Source organism: Anas platyrhynchos, chromosome 3 (assembly GCF_047663525.1).
Source record: "Anas platyrhynchos isolate ZD024472 breed Pekin duck chromosome 3, IASCAAS_PekinDuck_T2T, whole genome shotgun sequence".
Classification (NCBI taxonomy): domain Eukaryota; kingdom Metazoa; phylum Chordata; class Aves; order Anseriformes; family Anatidae; genus Anas; species Anas platyrhynchos.
The window spans coordinates 120356839-120369939 of NC_092589.1; the positions used below are offsets into that span (position 1 = coordinate 120356839).

Genomic DNA, 13101 nt, shown 5'->3' on the forward strand with positions numbered 1-13101 from the left:
CTGTGATGGCTCTGCTTTAGAGCTGCCTGCTTCTTCCACTTCCCCTTGCCTTCCTTGGAGGAGTGCTTGGGAATGTGGCTGCTCCAGCGCAGCCAGCAACTGCCAAGTTTCACTTTCAGGCACTGAAAGATAATAGCCTGACTTCCAGGAAAGCAAAAAATATCTCCCTGCCATGCAACCTATAAACTGAGGCCAGCGCAGAGGCTTGAGGCTCTATAAAGAGTGGGGTCACGGGTGGGCTGAGGCTGTGCAGGGGCTGCGCTGAGATGGTGCGGGAGCTGGGCTGAGACGCTACTGGAGCTGCAGAGCACCAGGGAGGGCAGGTAGGTCAAAGCTGACATGCACTGGGCACGGCAGGGGCCACATGTGGAGATCCCTTGGCCTCCTGCTTGCTGTTTCACCCATCTCCTGCTGGGCTGCGAGATGCCAGGAGGGCAGCAGGGCTTTTCGCTCAGGGGAAATGGGCTCTGCTCAGGTGTAGGGGACAGAGAAACAGGACAGCTGACCCCAAGGAACCAAAGGATGTCCCATCCCAGAGGGCGTACTGCTCAGCAATAAAATCTAGGGGAGTTGGCTGGGGTAGGGGGCAGCCACTGCTAAAGCAAGGGTTAGGCTTCAGTCAGTGGTTGGTAACCAATTGCACTGTGTATCAGTTGCTTTGGATATTTGTTGGTATATTAGTATCACCATCATCATCATTACCCCTTCCTTTTCTGTCCTATTAAACTGTCTTCTTCTCAACACGCAGGCTTTTAGCACTTCATAGTATCCTAAAATGGTTTGGATTGGAAGGGACTGTGGTGGTATTGTTCTGCTGGGCAGCTGAGCTCCACCACAACTGCTCTCTCTCTCCCCGTCCTCATAGGAAAAGTGGAAGAAAATGCAATGAAAAGGGCTCATGGGTTGAGATAAGGACAGGGAGATCACTCAACAAGTGCGCTCTGATGAGCTTCTAAGAGGATCTGGATATTTTTTTTCCCTTTAACTTTTTTTTCTTCAGTTCCCTCCCCCATCCTGCTGTGGGGGTGGGGGGAGCCAGCGAACGGCTGTGTGGTGCTTTGCTGCCTGCCTGGTTAAACCACAACATCCTCCAACACCACCCCAGTGGGCTTCATGCTCCTCTGGCAGCTCCCCCAGGGCCCTTCCACCATGGCCCTGGGCAGGCATTGGCTGCTCCCTGCATCATGCTCTGAAAACAGCCCCAGAGGCATAGTCTGTGCATTGCCAGGTCATCTACCCGACCATGAGAAACCAAGGCTCCAAATCCTAAAGAATCCTAGAATGGTTTGAGATGGAAGACATATTATAGATCATTGTGGTGGTTCTGCTCGAGTGGGCAGCCGAGCTCCACCACAGACGCTCTCTCACTCCCCCTCCTCAAAGAGGAATGGGGAGAAAATACGATGAAAAAGGCTCAAAGGTTGACATAAGGACAAGAAGACCACAAAGTAATTATTTGTGAGGGGAAAGCAGACTCGGCATAGGGAGGCAGTAAGGTTTATTGCTTATTACTAACAAGCTAGAGAAGTGAGAAACAAAGGAAAGAAACCAAAAGCACCTTCCCCCCCCCATCCACCCTCTTCCACCTCCTCCCCCCGAGCAGCGCAGGGGAACGGGGGAATGGGGGTTATGGTCAGTCTACAGCACTTCTTCTCTGCCGCTCCTTCTCGGTCACTCTCATCCCCTGTGCTGTGGGATCCCTCCAACAGGACACAGTCCTTGATGAACTGATCCGGCGTGGGCTTCCCACAGGCAGCAGCTCTTCCAGAACTGCTCCAGATATGGGTCCGTACCACGGGGTCCATCCCTCAGGAGCAAAACTGCTCCAACCTGGCTCCCCCACGGGCAGCAGCTCCTGCCAGGTCACCTGCTCCTGCGTGGGCTCCTCTCCACAGGCTACAGGTCCTATGCTGAGTCTGTTTTGCTCATAACAAAAATTTCTGCGTGATCTTCGTGTCCTTCTCTCAAACTTTGAGCCATTTTCATCGTATTTTCTCCCCACTCCTCTTGGAGGAGGGGGAGTGAGAAAGCGTCTGTGGTGGAGCTTGGCTGCCCACTCGAGCGGAACCACCACAGCAGCTTATACATGGGTGCTGTTGAAGGCAGTGCCTTGTCCATGGCTGTTTGTGCAGCCGTGCCAGTGGTTGCGTGTGTCTGTCTGTCTGTGTCTGCATATTTCAGGGGTGCCCGAGGCTGGGTTCCAGCAGCAGGGCAGAAGAAATCCCTGAGCCAGAAACTATGGAGAGGCCTCTTCTAAGGGATGGTGGCCTCCTCTAACCTGATGTAACAAAAGTCTCTTTTCCCCTTCCACAGCCATGGAGTCACAGGAGGAGAGAGCAGATGCTGGGGAAAAGACACGAATTGCTACGCAATTGCTGGCAGAAGCATTTGAGAAGGAAGGACTTGATGAAGAATACTGGCTCCCCAAACTGTCAGAGATATTGGGTGTTAAGTCAATAAATGCTTTGAAACATCTGCAATATGAAGACTACCTTAAACTGGAGTGCGAAGTACGGTACCCCTGGGAGACCAAGGCACTCCAAAAGCTCCTGGGAATCACAGACAACGAAACAGGTGTTGATGAACTGCAGAAACAGCACTTGGAGAGGATGAAGCAGAGGCAAGAAGAAGCCAAGTCAATCCTACAGGAGCTGGAAGAAATGCAGAAGAGCCGTAACCACAGCAAGGAAATGATAAGTAAGAAAGTGGAGGCCCTACAGCAAGCCATGGACATTCCCAAGGAGTACTGGGCACCTCCAGAGAAGGCATTGCTGGATGAGCTGGTGAGCATCCGGAAGCAACTGGAGCAGCAGGAGAAGTTCATGGGGAAGACGGAGAACGTCTCTGACGAGGAGGTCCTGAGGCGGGCATCGGGAGGCCTGGCTCTGCAGGGGATTTACCAAACCAACAGCCTGGAGGATGTGCTGGCAAAGCAAGAGCAACTCATCAGGGTCCCTGATGGCTTCATGCTCACTGGTCCAGTGCAAGGGTCGCTGCTTGACAGGAAGGAGTTCTCCTCCTCTGCAGCAGAAGCCACTTTCACCAAGTCCATGGAGCAGCTGGGGTTCAGCATCAATGCTTCTGTTAAAGGTGGGTTCTGGAGGTTCAGTGTTGAAACAGGTGTAGATTACGGCAAGTCCTCACAGTCAGAGGACTCCCGTCGGTCACGCTCGGAGCAGGCGTACATTTGCACCACCATGTACCAGTACATGCCTCTGGCCTCCTACTACTTCCAAAAGGACCAGCTTCGCCTCTCAGACGCAGCCCTGCGAGAGCTGCAAGACATCGAACAGCTTCTGAGCATCACCCAGGAGGCAGACAGGTTCCACCTACTGAAGAGCAGGTGCGCCAGCTTCTTCCGCAGGTTTGGGTCCCACGTGATCCAGGGACCCCTCCACTTTGGGGGAATATTCTGGTGGAAAGCATCTGCCGAAGGTTTCAGGGCAGAGCAATGGGATGAGATGAAGCAACAAACATCTGAAGCACTGAACAGCTACGTCGGAGCTAGCTTCAGCGGCTTCGGTACCAAGTGGGGAGTGAAGGGGGATGCTTCAAAGTCCAGCTCACAGGCATCATTTCAGGGAAGAGACGGAAGCAGCACCCACACAGCAGTTCAGCTCTATGTGACCAAAACAGGGGGCCCAGCAGAGACGGATTCCCTTCCCGAGTGGAAATGCGGGCTTGTGGCCAATAACACAACCTGGTGTGTGATCGACCGGGGCTTTCAGCTGATCCCAGTGTGGGACATAATCCTGTCCAACCACAGCAGCGATTTTAAAGCCTCCCATCAAATGAGCAGCAGCCTCAGGACTGTCTACGAAGCGCTAACGAATCGCAGCACTGGTGTGATCTTTGGAGAAGAACTGGCCAGTGCCGTAGAAGACGCCAGAGCTTTCCTAGAGCAAGTGAAGACCTGGGAGGGGACAGTGGATGAAAAGAAACTGCTCATGTTGCTAGATTTTAAACAGGGTCTGAATAAGAGAACAAAGAATCACAGTGTCTGGATCAACATATGTCTGTCAGACAAAGCATTGCAGGAGTTCCTGGTGAACACTGTTTCTTTTTGCCAGAAGTCTTCTCCGGAAAACACCACCTACATCAAATCTCTGCTGCAGTGCCTGCTTGATCCTCACATCTATTCTGTCAAGGACTTCCCCAGGACTTCCTTTATTATGCAGTGGGTCTTCCAGACGGAGCACACGCTTCCCAAAACTCCCAATATTTCCAGTCTTGAAGATCTCAATACGACACTGCTGCAAATGAAGGAGGACATCATGGAAGTCACCTACGCACCGGCAACTTCTGCATCTGCCATTCATGAGGCAAAGATCAAAGCCACCTTCACTGTAAGCCAGTCTATTTCTTCCTTGCTCCAGTCTCTGCAGCAAAGGGCACAGGAAGACATAGAACTCTTCGTGCTCTTAGTTACAACCAGCACGGGATACCAAGTAGAAAGCAGCACTTTTCAGTACCTCCTTGGGTGTCCAGAAATTAATTTCATGATAAAGGAAATGCACATGGCACATAACGAGTATCAGAGCCTGAAGGAGCAGGATGTTTACAGAGCTCAGGCCTTCCTGCTGCTGAGGGGGCTCACCATAACATCCAAAAACAAGAAGGTCACCCATGAGCAGAAGAATGACCGCCTAGTTTTCATGAAAAAAAAGACGAAAAACACATGGTCCACAGAGATGAAAGCTCTCCTCGAAAAGCACAATGCATTCAAAGACTGGGAGATGCTGGAAAGAGATTTGCAATCCTTCATCGATGGGCAACTGGAGGACACATCTGGCAACCTGAACAAAGATGATATAATGAAAGACCTGGAAGATGCTTTTCAAGGCATGCAGCCTCCCAGTCAGTGCAAACCCAAATCAGACAGCAGCAATTCCAAAGCAAGTCAAGCCACTGCAAGCCCAGAGTTCCTCAACTTACTTAAGCGCCTTGGGCTGGAAAGGTACTATCCAAGAAAAATGGGCACAGAAGATTTCCACATAATACACCAGACATCTGTACACAACAGCCAGCCGAGCAAGGACAGCGAGCTACCATTTTACTTCCTGCAAAAGCTCCTGACCATGGATTATCAGGTGAGGTACCTGACTTGCAAGGAGGCCAGTAAGCCAGGAGTCGCACCCACACCAAACACCTCAGGGGAGGAGCACGAGCCCTCTGATTCCTTTGATGACTTTCTCAGTGACTTGGACAAAGGAGCCCCTGAATCTGCAAGCAGGGAGAGTCATGTGCACCCCATGGACCTCCAGATGGCAATTTTTCATTGTGCTGATGATTTCATGAGACAGTACCTTTCATCCAAGCTCGCTTTCTGCCAGTTTGCACTACCCCTCCTGGTACCAAACCCGGGCACTTCACAGATAGAGTTCCCTCTCTGGTCCCTCAGCCAAATCAAGAAGAGCTGGAAAGGGACGGTGAGATCGGGAGAGCAGACGAGGATTAGCAGTCACAACAACAAACTCATTTATCAGGCAGAGATGCCCATCGTGTCCTTCCTCCGCATCGGCAGCTCTCCTTCCTCTTCCAAGTCTCAGCTCCTGAATGCCCTGCTGAGCAGGAAGAAACACGACACTTTTTTCCACCACCATTGCGAAGGCAGCACCAAAGACTGCTTCCTGATGAAAGGTGTTGTGGAGATCTCCTGGTACCTTCCCCGTGGTAGTGACAACGACAGCTTTAACGGCCCTGTTGCTTTCTGTAACCTGCATGGAGATGCGAGGGATCACGAACCCCAGCTGCAGTTTTTACAGGAGATCTCTACCGTGAACGTGGTTCTTGTTTCTGAGTTGGATCAGAGCAACGAGAAGAAAGGCAGGAGAATTTTACATGATCTGTGGCAGTCTCAGAGGCCTTTGGTTTGCCTTTTCACTGAGAAAGAGAGCATTGCAGCTGGCCGATCTGGCCAAAACGTAAGAATAGGGATCAAGAACAGAAATGAAGCAGAATTAGTGGGTGAGCTGACAAAAACCATCCGAGACCTAGTGGAAGGGTCGAGCACGCTTGTTAGCCTCAATGCATGCCTGAGCACAGCTCGCCAGCACGGCTTCTTAGTCGATGAAGATGCAGAAGCGTGCGTGACAGCCAAAGAAACAGCAATCAAACTGGTGAATCTGTTGAAGAAGGAGAAGTTGTCTGAGATCAAATCACAGCTACTGCCTCTTCAGGGAAAACTGTGGTACATGTGGTGTGAAAAGGACAAAGAACTCACTCGCTTGCAGGAAAAGGGGAGCAAGAGCATAGAGCATCATCGGAGCCAAATTGAATTGGAGAAGTCTGCAATACGAAGAAAGCAACTAGGCAAAGCGTTTCCCCTCAATCAGCTGATGAAAACAGTCCTTGGCTTTCTCCATTCACAGCCAGACAATACCAAGAAATTCTTTCTGCAGTGGATGAAGATCTTCATGGACGACATCTCCTCTGATCGCCTTGATGAGCTGAAGAGAGAGTACCATCAGTTATGGTCTCAAATCCTGGCATTAAAGAAAAGCAATGAAAACAACAACCTGAAAACTCTATTGGTTAAGAAATTAGATGCCCTTTCTGATGAAATCAATGATTCGTCCATTGGCCTTGAGCATATTTTGAGAGAGGTGGGGCAGATTTATGAGGCACTGGAATCAACATACTCCAAAGAAAATTGGTATGTCAAACTATCTGAAATTGCTGCCAATCTGATGGTTTTAGGGTATCCCATTGAGCTGATGGATGGCGATGCTTCTTATGTACCACTGCAATGGATTGGAGCCGTCTTTGACAGGTTAATTGAGAAGCTAGGGGACAAGCGAATATTTGTGCTTTCCGTGCTTGGCATCCAGAGCACAGGGAAGTCAACCCTGCTGAATGCCATGTTTGGTCTCCAGTTTAAGGTCAGCTCAGGGAGGTGCACCCAGGGAGCGTTTATGCAGCTCATTAAAGTGGACGAGAAGCTCCAACAGGATTTGAACTTTGATTACCTGCTTGTTGTTGACACAGAAGGACTTCGTGCCATAGAGATGGCCAATAAGCAGTCACTTAACCACGACAATGAGCTGGCCACCTTTGTCATTGGCATTGGAAACATGACTCTGATCAACATCTTTGGAGAAAATCCTTCGGAAATGCAAGACGTCCTTCAGATTGCTGTGCAGGCTTTCCTGAGGATGAAGCAAGTTAATATTTCCCCAGGCTGCCTCTTTGTGCACCAAAACGTGGGCGAAATAACCGCAAAGGAAAAGAACATGGAGGGACAAAGACGTCTGCAGGAAAAGCTGGATGAAATGACCGTGATTGCGGCCCAGCAGGAATTCTGTGACATCACCTGCTTCAGCGACGTCATCCGCTTTGACGTGAACACCCACATTCATTACTTTGCTCACCTGTGGGAAGGAAACCCACCGATGGCACCGCCCAACCCCACCTACAGCCAGAACGTCCAGGAATTAAAGAGCAAAATTCTTCAAGCTGCCAAGAAGGAATCGCACAGCAGCGTTTTGAGGCTCTCCAGCTTTAAAGTTCGTATTAGTGACCTGTGGAATGCCCTGCTGAATGAAAACTTTGTTTTCAGCTTCAAGAATTCAGTGGAGATTGCTGCCTACAAGAAACTGGAAACTGCATTTAGTCAGTGGACCTGGCAGCTGAGAAGTCACATCTTAGACTTGCAAATGAAACTGGAAAACAAGGTGCGGAACGGGGAGTTGGACAAGGTCACCACAGAACACCTTGAAAAACTGGTGCAAGAGAGAAGTGATGCCATCACCAAGAACATGGAAACATTCTTCAGTGAAGACAAAGACCGTGAAATACTGATCCAGTGGAAAAGCAGCACGGAACTGAAGCTGAAAGAACTGAGAGAGTCCCTTCTTGTTGAAATGCGAAGGAAGTGTGAGAAACTTCTAGAAGTAAAGAAGAGCCAGAGTAAACTGGATGAGAGGAAGTCTGAATATGAAAATGGGCTCCTGAGAAAGAGCAGAGAGTTGGCCCTGTCTCTAAAAGGCCAGAAATTAGGTGAAAGTGAACTGAGAAACCGCTTCAATTCTATCTGGATGGAGTGGCTTTATGAAGTCTCTTCTGCTGCTCCCCCTCAGGAAGAGGTGGACATTGATGTGGACATAGAAAATATCCTTCTAGATCACTTTAAGGAGCCTAATGTAGATAAACACATATTGAATTTATACCAAAATAATACATTTTCTCTTGACATAGAGAAACATGTGTCTAAGAAAAAAGGCTTCCGCATGTTTTATAAGGGTTTCAACGATGCCGATGTGAACAACATGCACCACATTACAGATAGCATCATAAAGCGTGTGAAGGAAAGCATTGAGAAGAAGGAAAAAGATAAAATGGATTACAGTCGAACTTTTATTCATGAAATACTAAATGAAGTGGAGGGAGGTATGAACTCTGTCCCTACCACTGCAAATTACAGTTTTAATAAAGAATACAAAATAGATTTATCACTGCACCTGTGCAGAATGGCAGCAGAAAGGTTTAAAGACATGCACACAGCATTCAGGAAAGCAAATGATCCAGTCGTCTACCTGGAGAGCAAGAGAGAAGACTTCTTTAAATGTTTCCAGATTTCCTGCCAAGGAGCCTCTTGTATCACAACATTTGCTGATTTCCTGTGCAGCAAGATTGCCCCAGCTCTTCGACACGCCATCTACGAGAAGACAGCTCTTGACATAGCTCGAGACGTGAAGGATAAAATTCCAGATTTCGGAGGCAATAGATCCACTCTGGAAGCTTGCATGCTGAAATACCTAGCAGAAAATGAACATTTTCAAAAATTCATGTATTATCTTAATGCCCCAGGAGAATTTTTAAATAATTACATTAAGACAAAAGTTGAGACGTACTGTTTAGATAAGAACAGAAGGCTAGAGATGTTTTTAAGAGAATCCCTCTCTCGTTACTATGAAAACATTCAGTCAGCTGTTTTTGCATCAACCACTGTTGTCAAAGACAGAAAAGACAGAAAGGATCAAATCTCTCTTTGGCTGGATGAATTCTGCAGAGCACTTGGAGACATGATAAGCTTGCCCAGGAGCGACCTGAAGGGCATTGAACATCAGGAGATAACAGACATAGAGTTCCTGAATAATGCCATGACAGAAGCACTGTCTCCCGTTATTGATGATCTCAGGAAGGAGTTTAAAGAAGCTCGTATGAGCTCCTTTGAAAGGCAGCCTCACACAATAGTGGCTGAGCAGTTTGCAGGGTGCCAGGAGCAGTGTCCATTTTGTGAGGCTGTTTGCACTAACACTATGCCAAACCATGACGGAGACCACCGGGTTGTCTTCCATCGTCCACAAGCTTTCACAGGACTCAAATGGCATGAAAAAAGAGGATCTAAATGGCATGAAACAGACAACCTAGTCATTGATATTTGTTCTAGCAGCGTTTCAAGTGACTGCTCATTCAGGATTGGTGAAGACACATGGATCCCCTACAAGAAATACCGGGATGCAGGACCTCCATATTCCACTTGGAGCATTCCTCCTGATCCATCCATGCAAGCATACTGGAAATGGTTTGTGTCTTCTTTCAGGACACAGCTAGAACAATGCTACAATGGGAAATTTCATGGCAAAGGAGAAATTCCTGCTTCATGGCAAAGAGTTACAAAGCAGAATGCACTCGCTCAACTGGAGAAATGTTAGGCTAAGTTGGTACGAAGGAAAAACTGCAAGTGCTTTGCATTTTAGAAGAACATAATACGGGGATAACCACAAAATCTTCTTGTAATGATTATGACTTAAACCTTGTCAATAAAACTAAATGTAATTGCTACAATATTGGGTGAACTGAGGAGTGCTTCTCATGCTGCTGCTCAGCGATTCCCTTGCTGTGTGATAAAGTCCAAGTCCTCTTCCTTTCTTGCCATAAATATTTACATCAGCTTTGTCTTAAAGCAAACTAGAAAAATATTCCGGTAGCAAGCAGTCATACCGCCAAGATCAAGACCAAGTGCCAGATGAAGAGCAAAGGCAGCATTAGCAAGTACCAGTTTTATCAACTGCTATGGGAAAAGAAATGACACTGGCAAAAGAACAGTTTCCCTGCAGCAATACTTGTCACACTTGCAGAAAGGACAGCGGGGTCTGCGAGCAGGTGAACATTTGTGGGGAACTTGGCTATTTTGTTTTTTGGGACTCTTATTTGCACTCATAAACTCAGTACTCGGGTGCCGTTTTCTTTCTGATGTCATTAAAGCAATTAACGCAGCAGCCTATGCGGATTTAGACAGTGATTTTTAACTGTGTGGTTATTAGGTATATGTCCTAGGTTAAGAAGTGCCCCCACTTCCATGAGCCATTCCTACTCATGAGCCTGGCAAAGTTCCCTCCAGCACCTAGCCACCCCAACTGCTTTTGCCAAGCACTTCTGTGTTGGGTAAAAGCCCTTTATAACCAACGTAGAGAATTAGACAGCTTTGCAGCTTCCTCAGCAGCTGTCAGCAGTGCGTGAGCTTAGCATTTGTGCTGTCAAGACGGGCAGGTGACAACTGAAGAAAAAGGGTCTGGAGAACATGGAAGTGGCTCTGCCTGTACCAGCGCAGAGGGAGGGGGTGTTTACTGTGCACTTTTCCTGCAATCCTGCTGCAAACCCAATGACCAGAATCTCCTGAAGAACTGTCAAGAGTGGTGATTCATTATAATGCTTTGTAGTCTTTGCTAAGAAACTGTTTGAGTTGGACTGGACTAGTCTCTGTGTGCTTCATTTCAAGGTGAGCCACAATTCTCCTAGAATCATAAAATCAGAATGGTTTGGGTTGGAAAGGACTTTGAAGATCATCTAGTTCCAATCCCCCTGCTATGGGCAGGCCCACCTCCCACTAGATCAAGGTTGCTCAAAGCCCCATCCAGCCTGGCCTTGAACACCTCCAGGGATGGGGCATCCACAGCATCTCTAGGAAACCTGTGCCAGTGCCTCATTGCTGTCATATTAAAGATTTTCTTCCTTGTTTCTAATCTAAATCTCCCCTCTTTTAGTTTAAAGCCATTATCCCTTGTCCTATTGTTACACGTCCTGATAAAGAGTCCCACCCCAGCTTTCCTGTAGAATCCTAGAATCATGAAGCTTGGAAAAGCCCTCCAAGATCATCTGGTCTAACCATCACCTGATCACCAATGTCACCACCAAACCATGTCCCCAAGCACCACGTCCAACCTCTCCTTGAACACCCCCAGGGATGGTGATTCCACTGCCTCCCTGGGCAACCCATCCCAATGCCTGACTGCTCTTTCTGAGCAGAAATGTCTCCTCATTTCCAGCATGAACCTCCCCTGGCACAACTTGGGCCCATTCCCTTCTTATCGATGGGTGTCACATTTGCAAGTCTCCAGTCATCTGCAACATCTCCAGTTGACTAGGCCCGCTGATACATGATGGAAATGATGGAGGGGATCCTTCCTCAGCACTGGTGAGGCCCCGTCTGCAGTACTGGGACCAGGTCTGGGCTCCCCAGGATGAGAGAGACCTGGATATACTGGAAAGAGGCCATGAAGACGCTGCTTTCCTAATTCATCTAACAGTCCAGCAATCAAATTCATCTCTCTCCAAGACTGTTCTGTCCAAGGCCATTTCCAAAACCATCAACAATCGTCTCAGAGTTTGTGCAGGATGGGAAAAGCCCCCGCGCTGAAGCAGGCCAAGAGCAGCTGCTCCTGGCAGGAGGACCAGGGGTGAACAGGGACTCACAAGCCCCCCCGGTCCTAATTCATCTAATAGTCCAGTACATCTCGCACACCAGAGTAAATCATTAAACAATCATTTTATAAGCCCCCCGGGATAATAAGCTGATAAAAAATACAACCAGTATATATTTGTCAAGACCAAATGCTATCTTGCCAATCTAATTCCCTTCCCTGATGGGTTAATTGGCCTCGACGATAGGGAGACCAGCCTGAGCCTCACTATGACCAACTCCCAGGGCAGGATGAGGCCTTGGTGATGCAGTTTGGGGAAGGGTCTGCAAACCCCCAATCCCAACTTGCTTCCTAAATGCAAGGCTAGGTGGCAGCCAGCCTGGGGCTCTGGGAACGTGTGTCAGCTGTGCAAGGCTGCTCCAGAAGGGTAAAACCTCTAATTTTGGGGTGGACGTGGTGGGAGCATTGTGGGGGAGGACAGAGCAAAGGCAGCAGTCCCTGGTCAGGACTCTGTACGATTTTATGTTTGCATCCCACTAGGCCGGGGTGTGGGCCAGCACAGGCAGGCAGCAGAAAAAACAACAGACCCACAGCTGAAACACAAAGAGTAAATTTATTTTCATTACAGAATCACAGAATAGTCTAGTTTGGAAGAGACCTCCAAGATCACCTAGTGCAACCTCTGACCTAACACTAACCAGTCCTCCACTAAACCATACCACCAAGCTCTACATCTAAACGTCTTTTCAAGACCTCCAGGGATGGTGACTTAACCACTTCCCTGGGCAGCCCGTTCCAATGCCTAACAACCCTTTCGGTAAAGAAGTTTTCCCTAATATCCAACCTAAGTGTCCCCTGGGACAACTTCAGCCCATTCCCTCTCATCCTATCATTGGTGTGTGTATATTTGCTGCCATACTTCTGATGCAGCAACTGTTGATAAAATCACAGAATCCCAGAGCGGTTTGGGCTGGCAGGGCCCTCAGAGCCCCCCCCCAGTGCCACCTCCTGCAAGGTCTTAACACCCTTTGGTACATGTGTGTGATGTCGGTCTCTGACGGAAGATCTGCAGCTGGTAAGGGGCCTCTCAGCCTCCAGCAGTGTCCTGGGGAGCTGTGCCTGATCGTGGGGTGGCCACCACCACGCGGCCTGCTGCTGTGCAGGGAAAGCCCCCAAAAGCTCATGCAGCCATATTTATGGAATAAAGAGGTTGGCTTGTAGTCAGACTACAAAAAATGGGAAAGGCAAGCACAACACTCCTTGCACCCACAACTTCTTTTACTCCCTGATAAATTAGTCTTGGAAGAACCTCCTGCTATTCGCTTGTTAATCACATGATGATGAAATGGCCTCAAGTTGCACCAGGGGACGTTTAAGTTGGATATTAGGGAAAATTTGTTCACTAAAGGGTTGCGAGGCATTGGAAGAGGATGCCCAGGAAAGTGGTTGGGCCACC

General features: G+C 48.5%; 1 protein-coding gene across 1 annotated transcript; it reads left to right on the forward strand.

Moving 5' to 3' along the window:
- The first annotated feature begins 209 nt into the window (after nt 1–209).
- Nucleotides 210–10147, forward strand: LOC140002296 (interferon-induced very large GTPase 1-like). Its single transcript, XM_072036658.1, has 2 exons — nt 210–323; nt 2314–10147. The coding sequence occupies exon 2, from the start codon at nt 2316–2318 to the stop codon at nt 9654–9656; it is 7341 nt and encodes a 2446-aa protein (XP_071892759.1). The 5' UTR covers nt 210–323; nt 2314–2315; the 3' UTR covers nt 9657–10147.
- The last annotated feature ends 2954 nt before the right edge of the window (nt 10148–13101 follow it).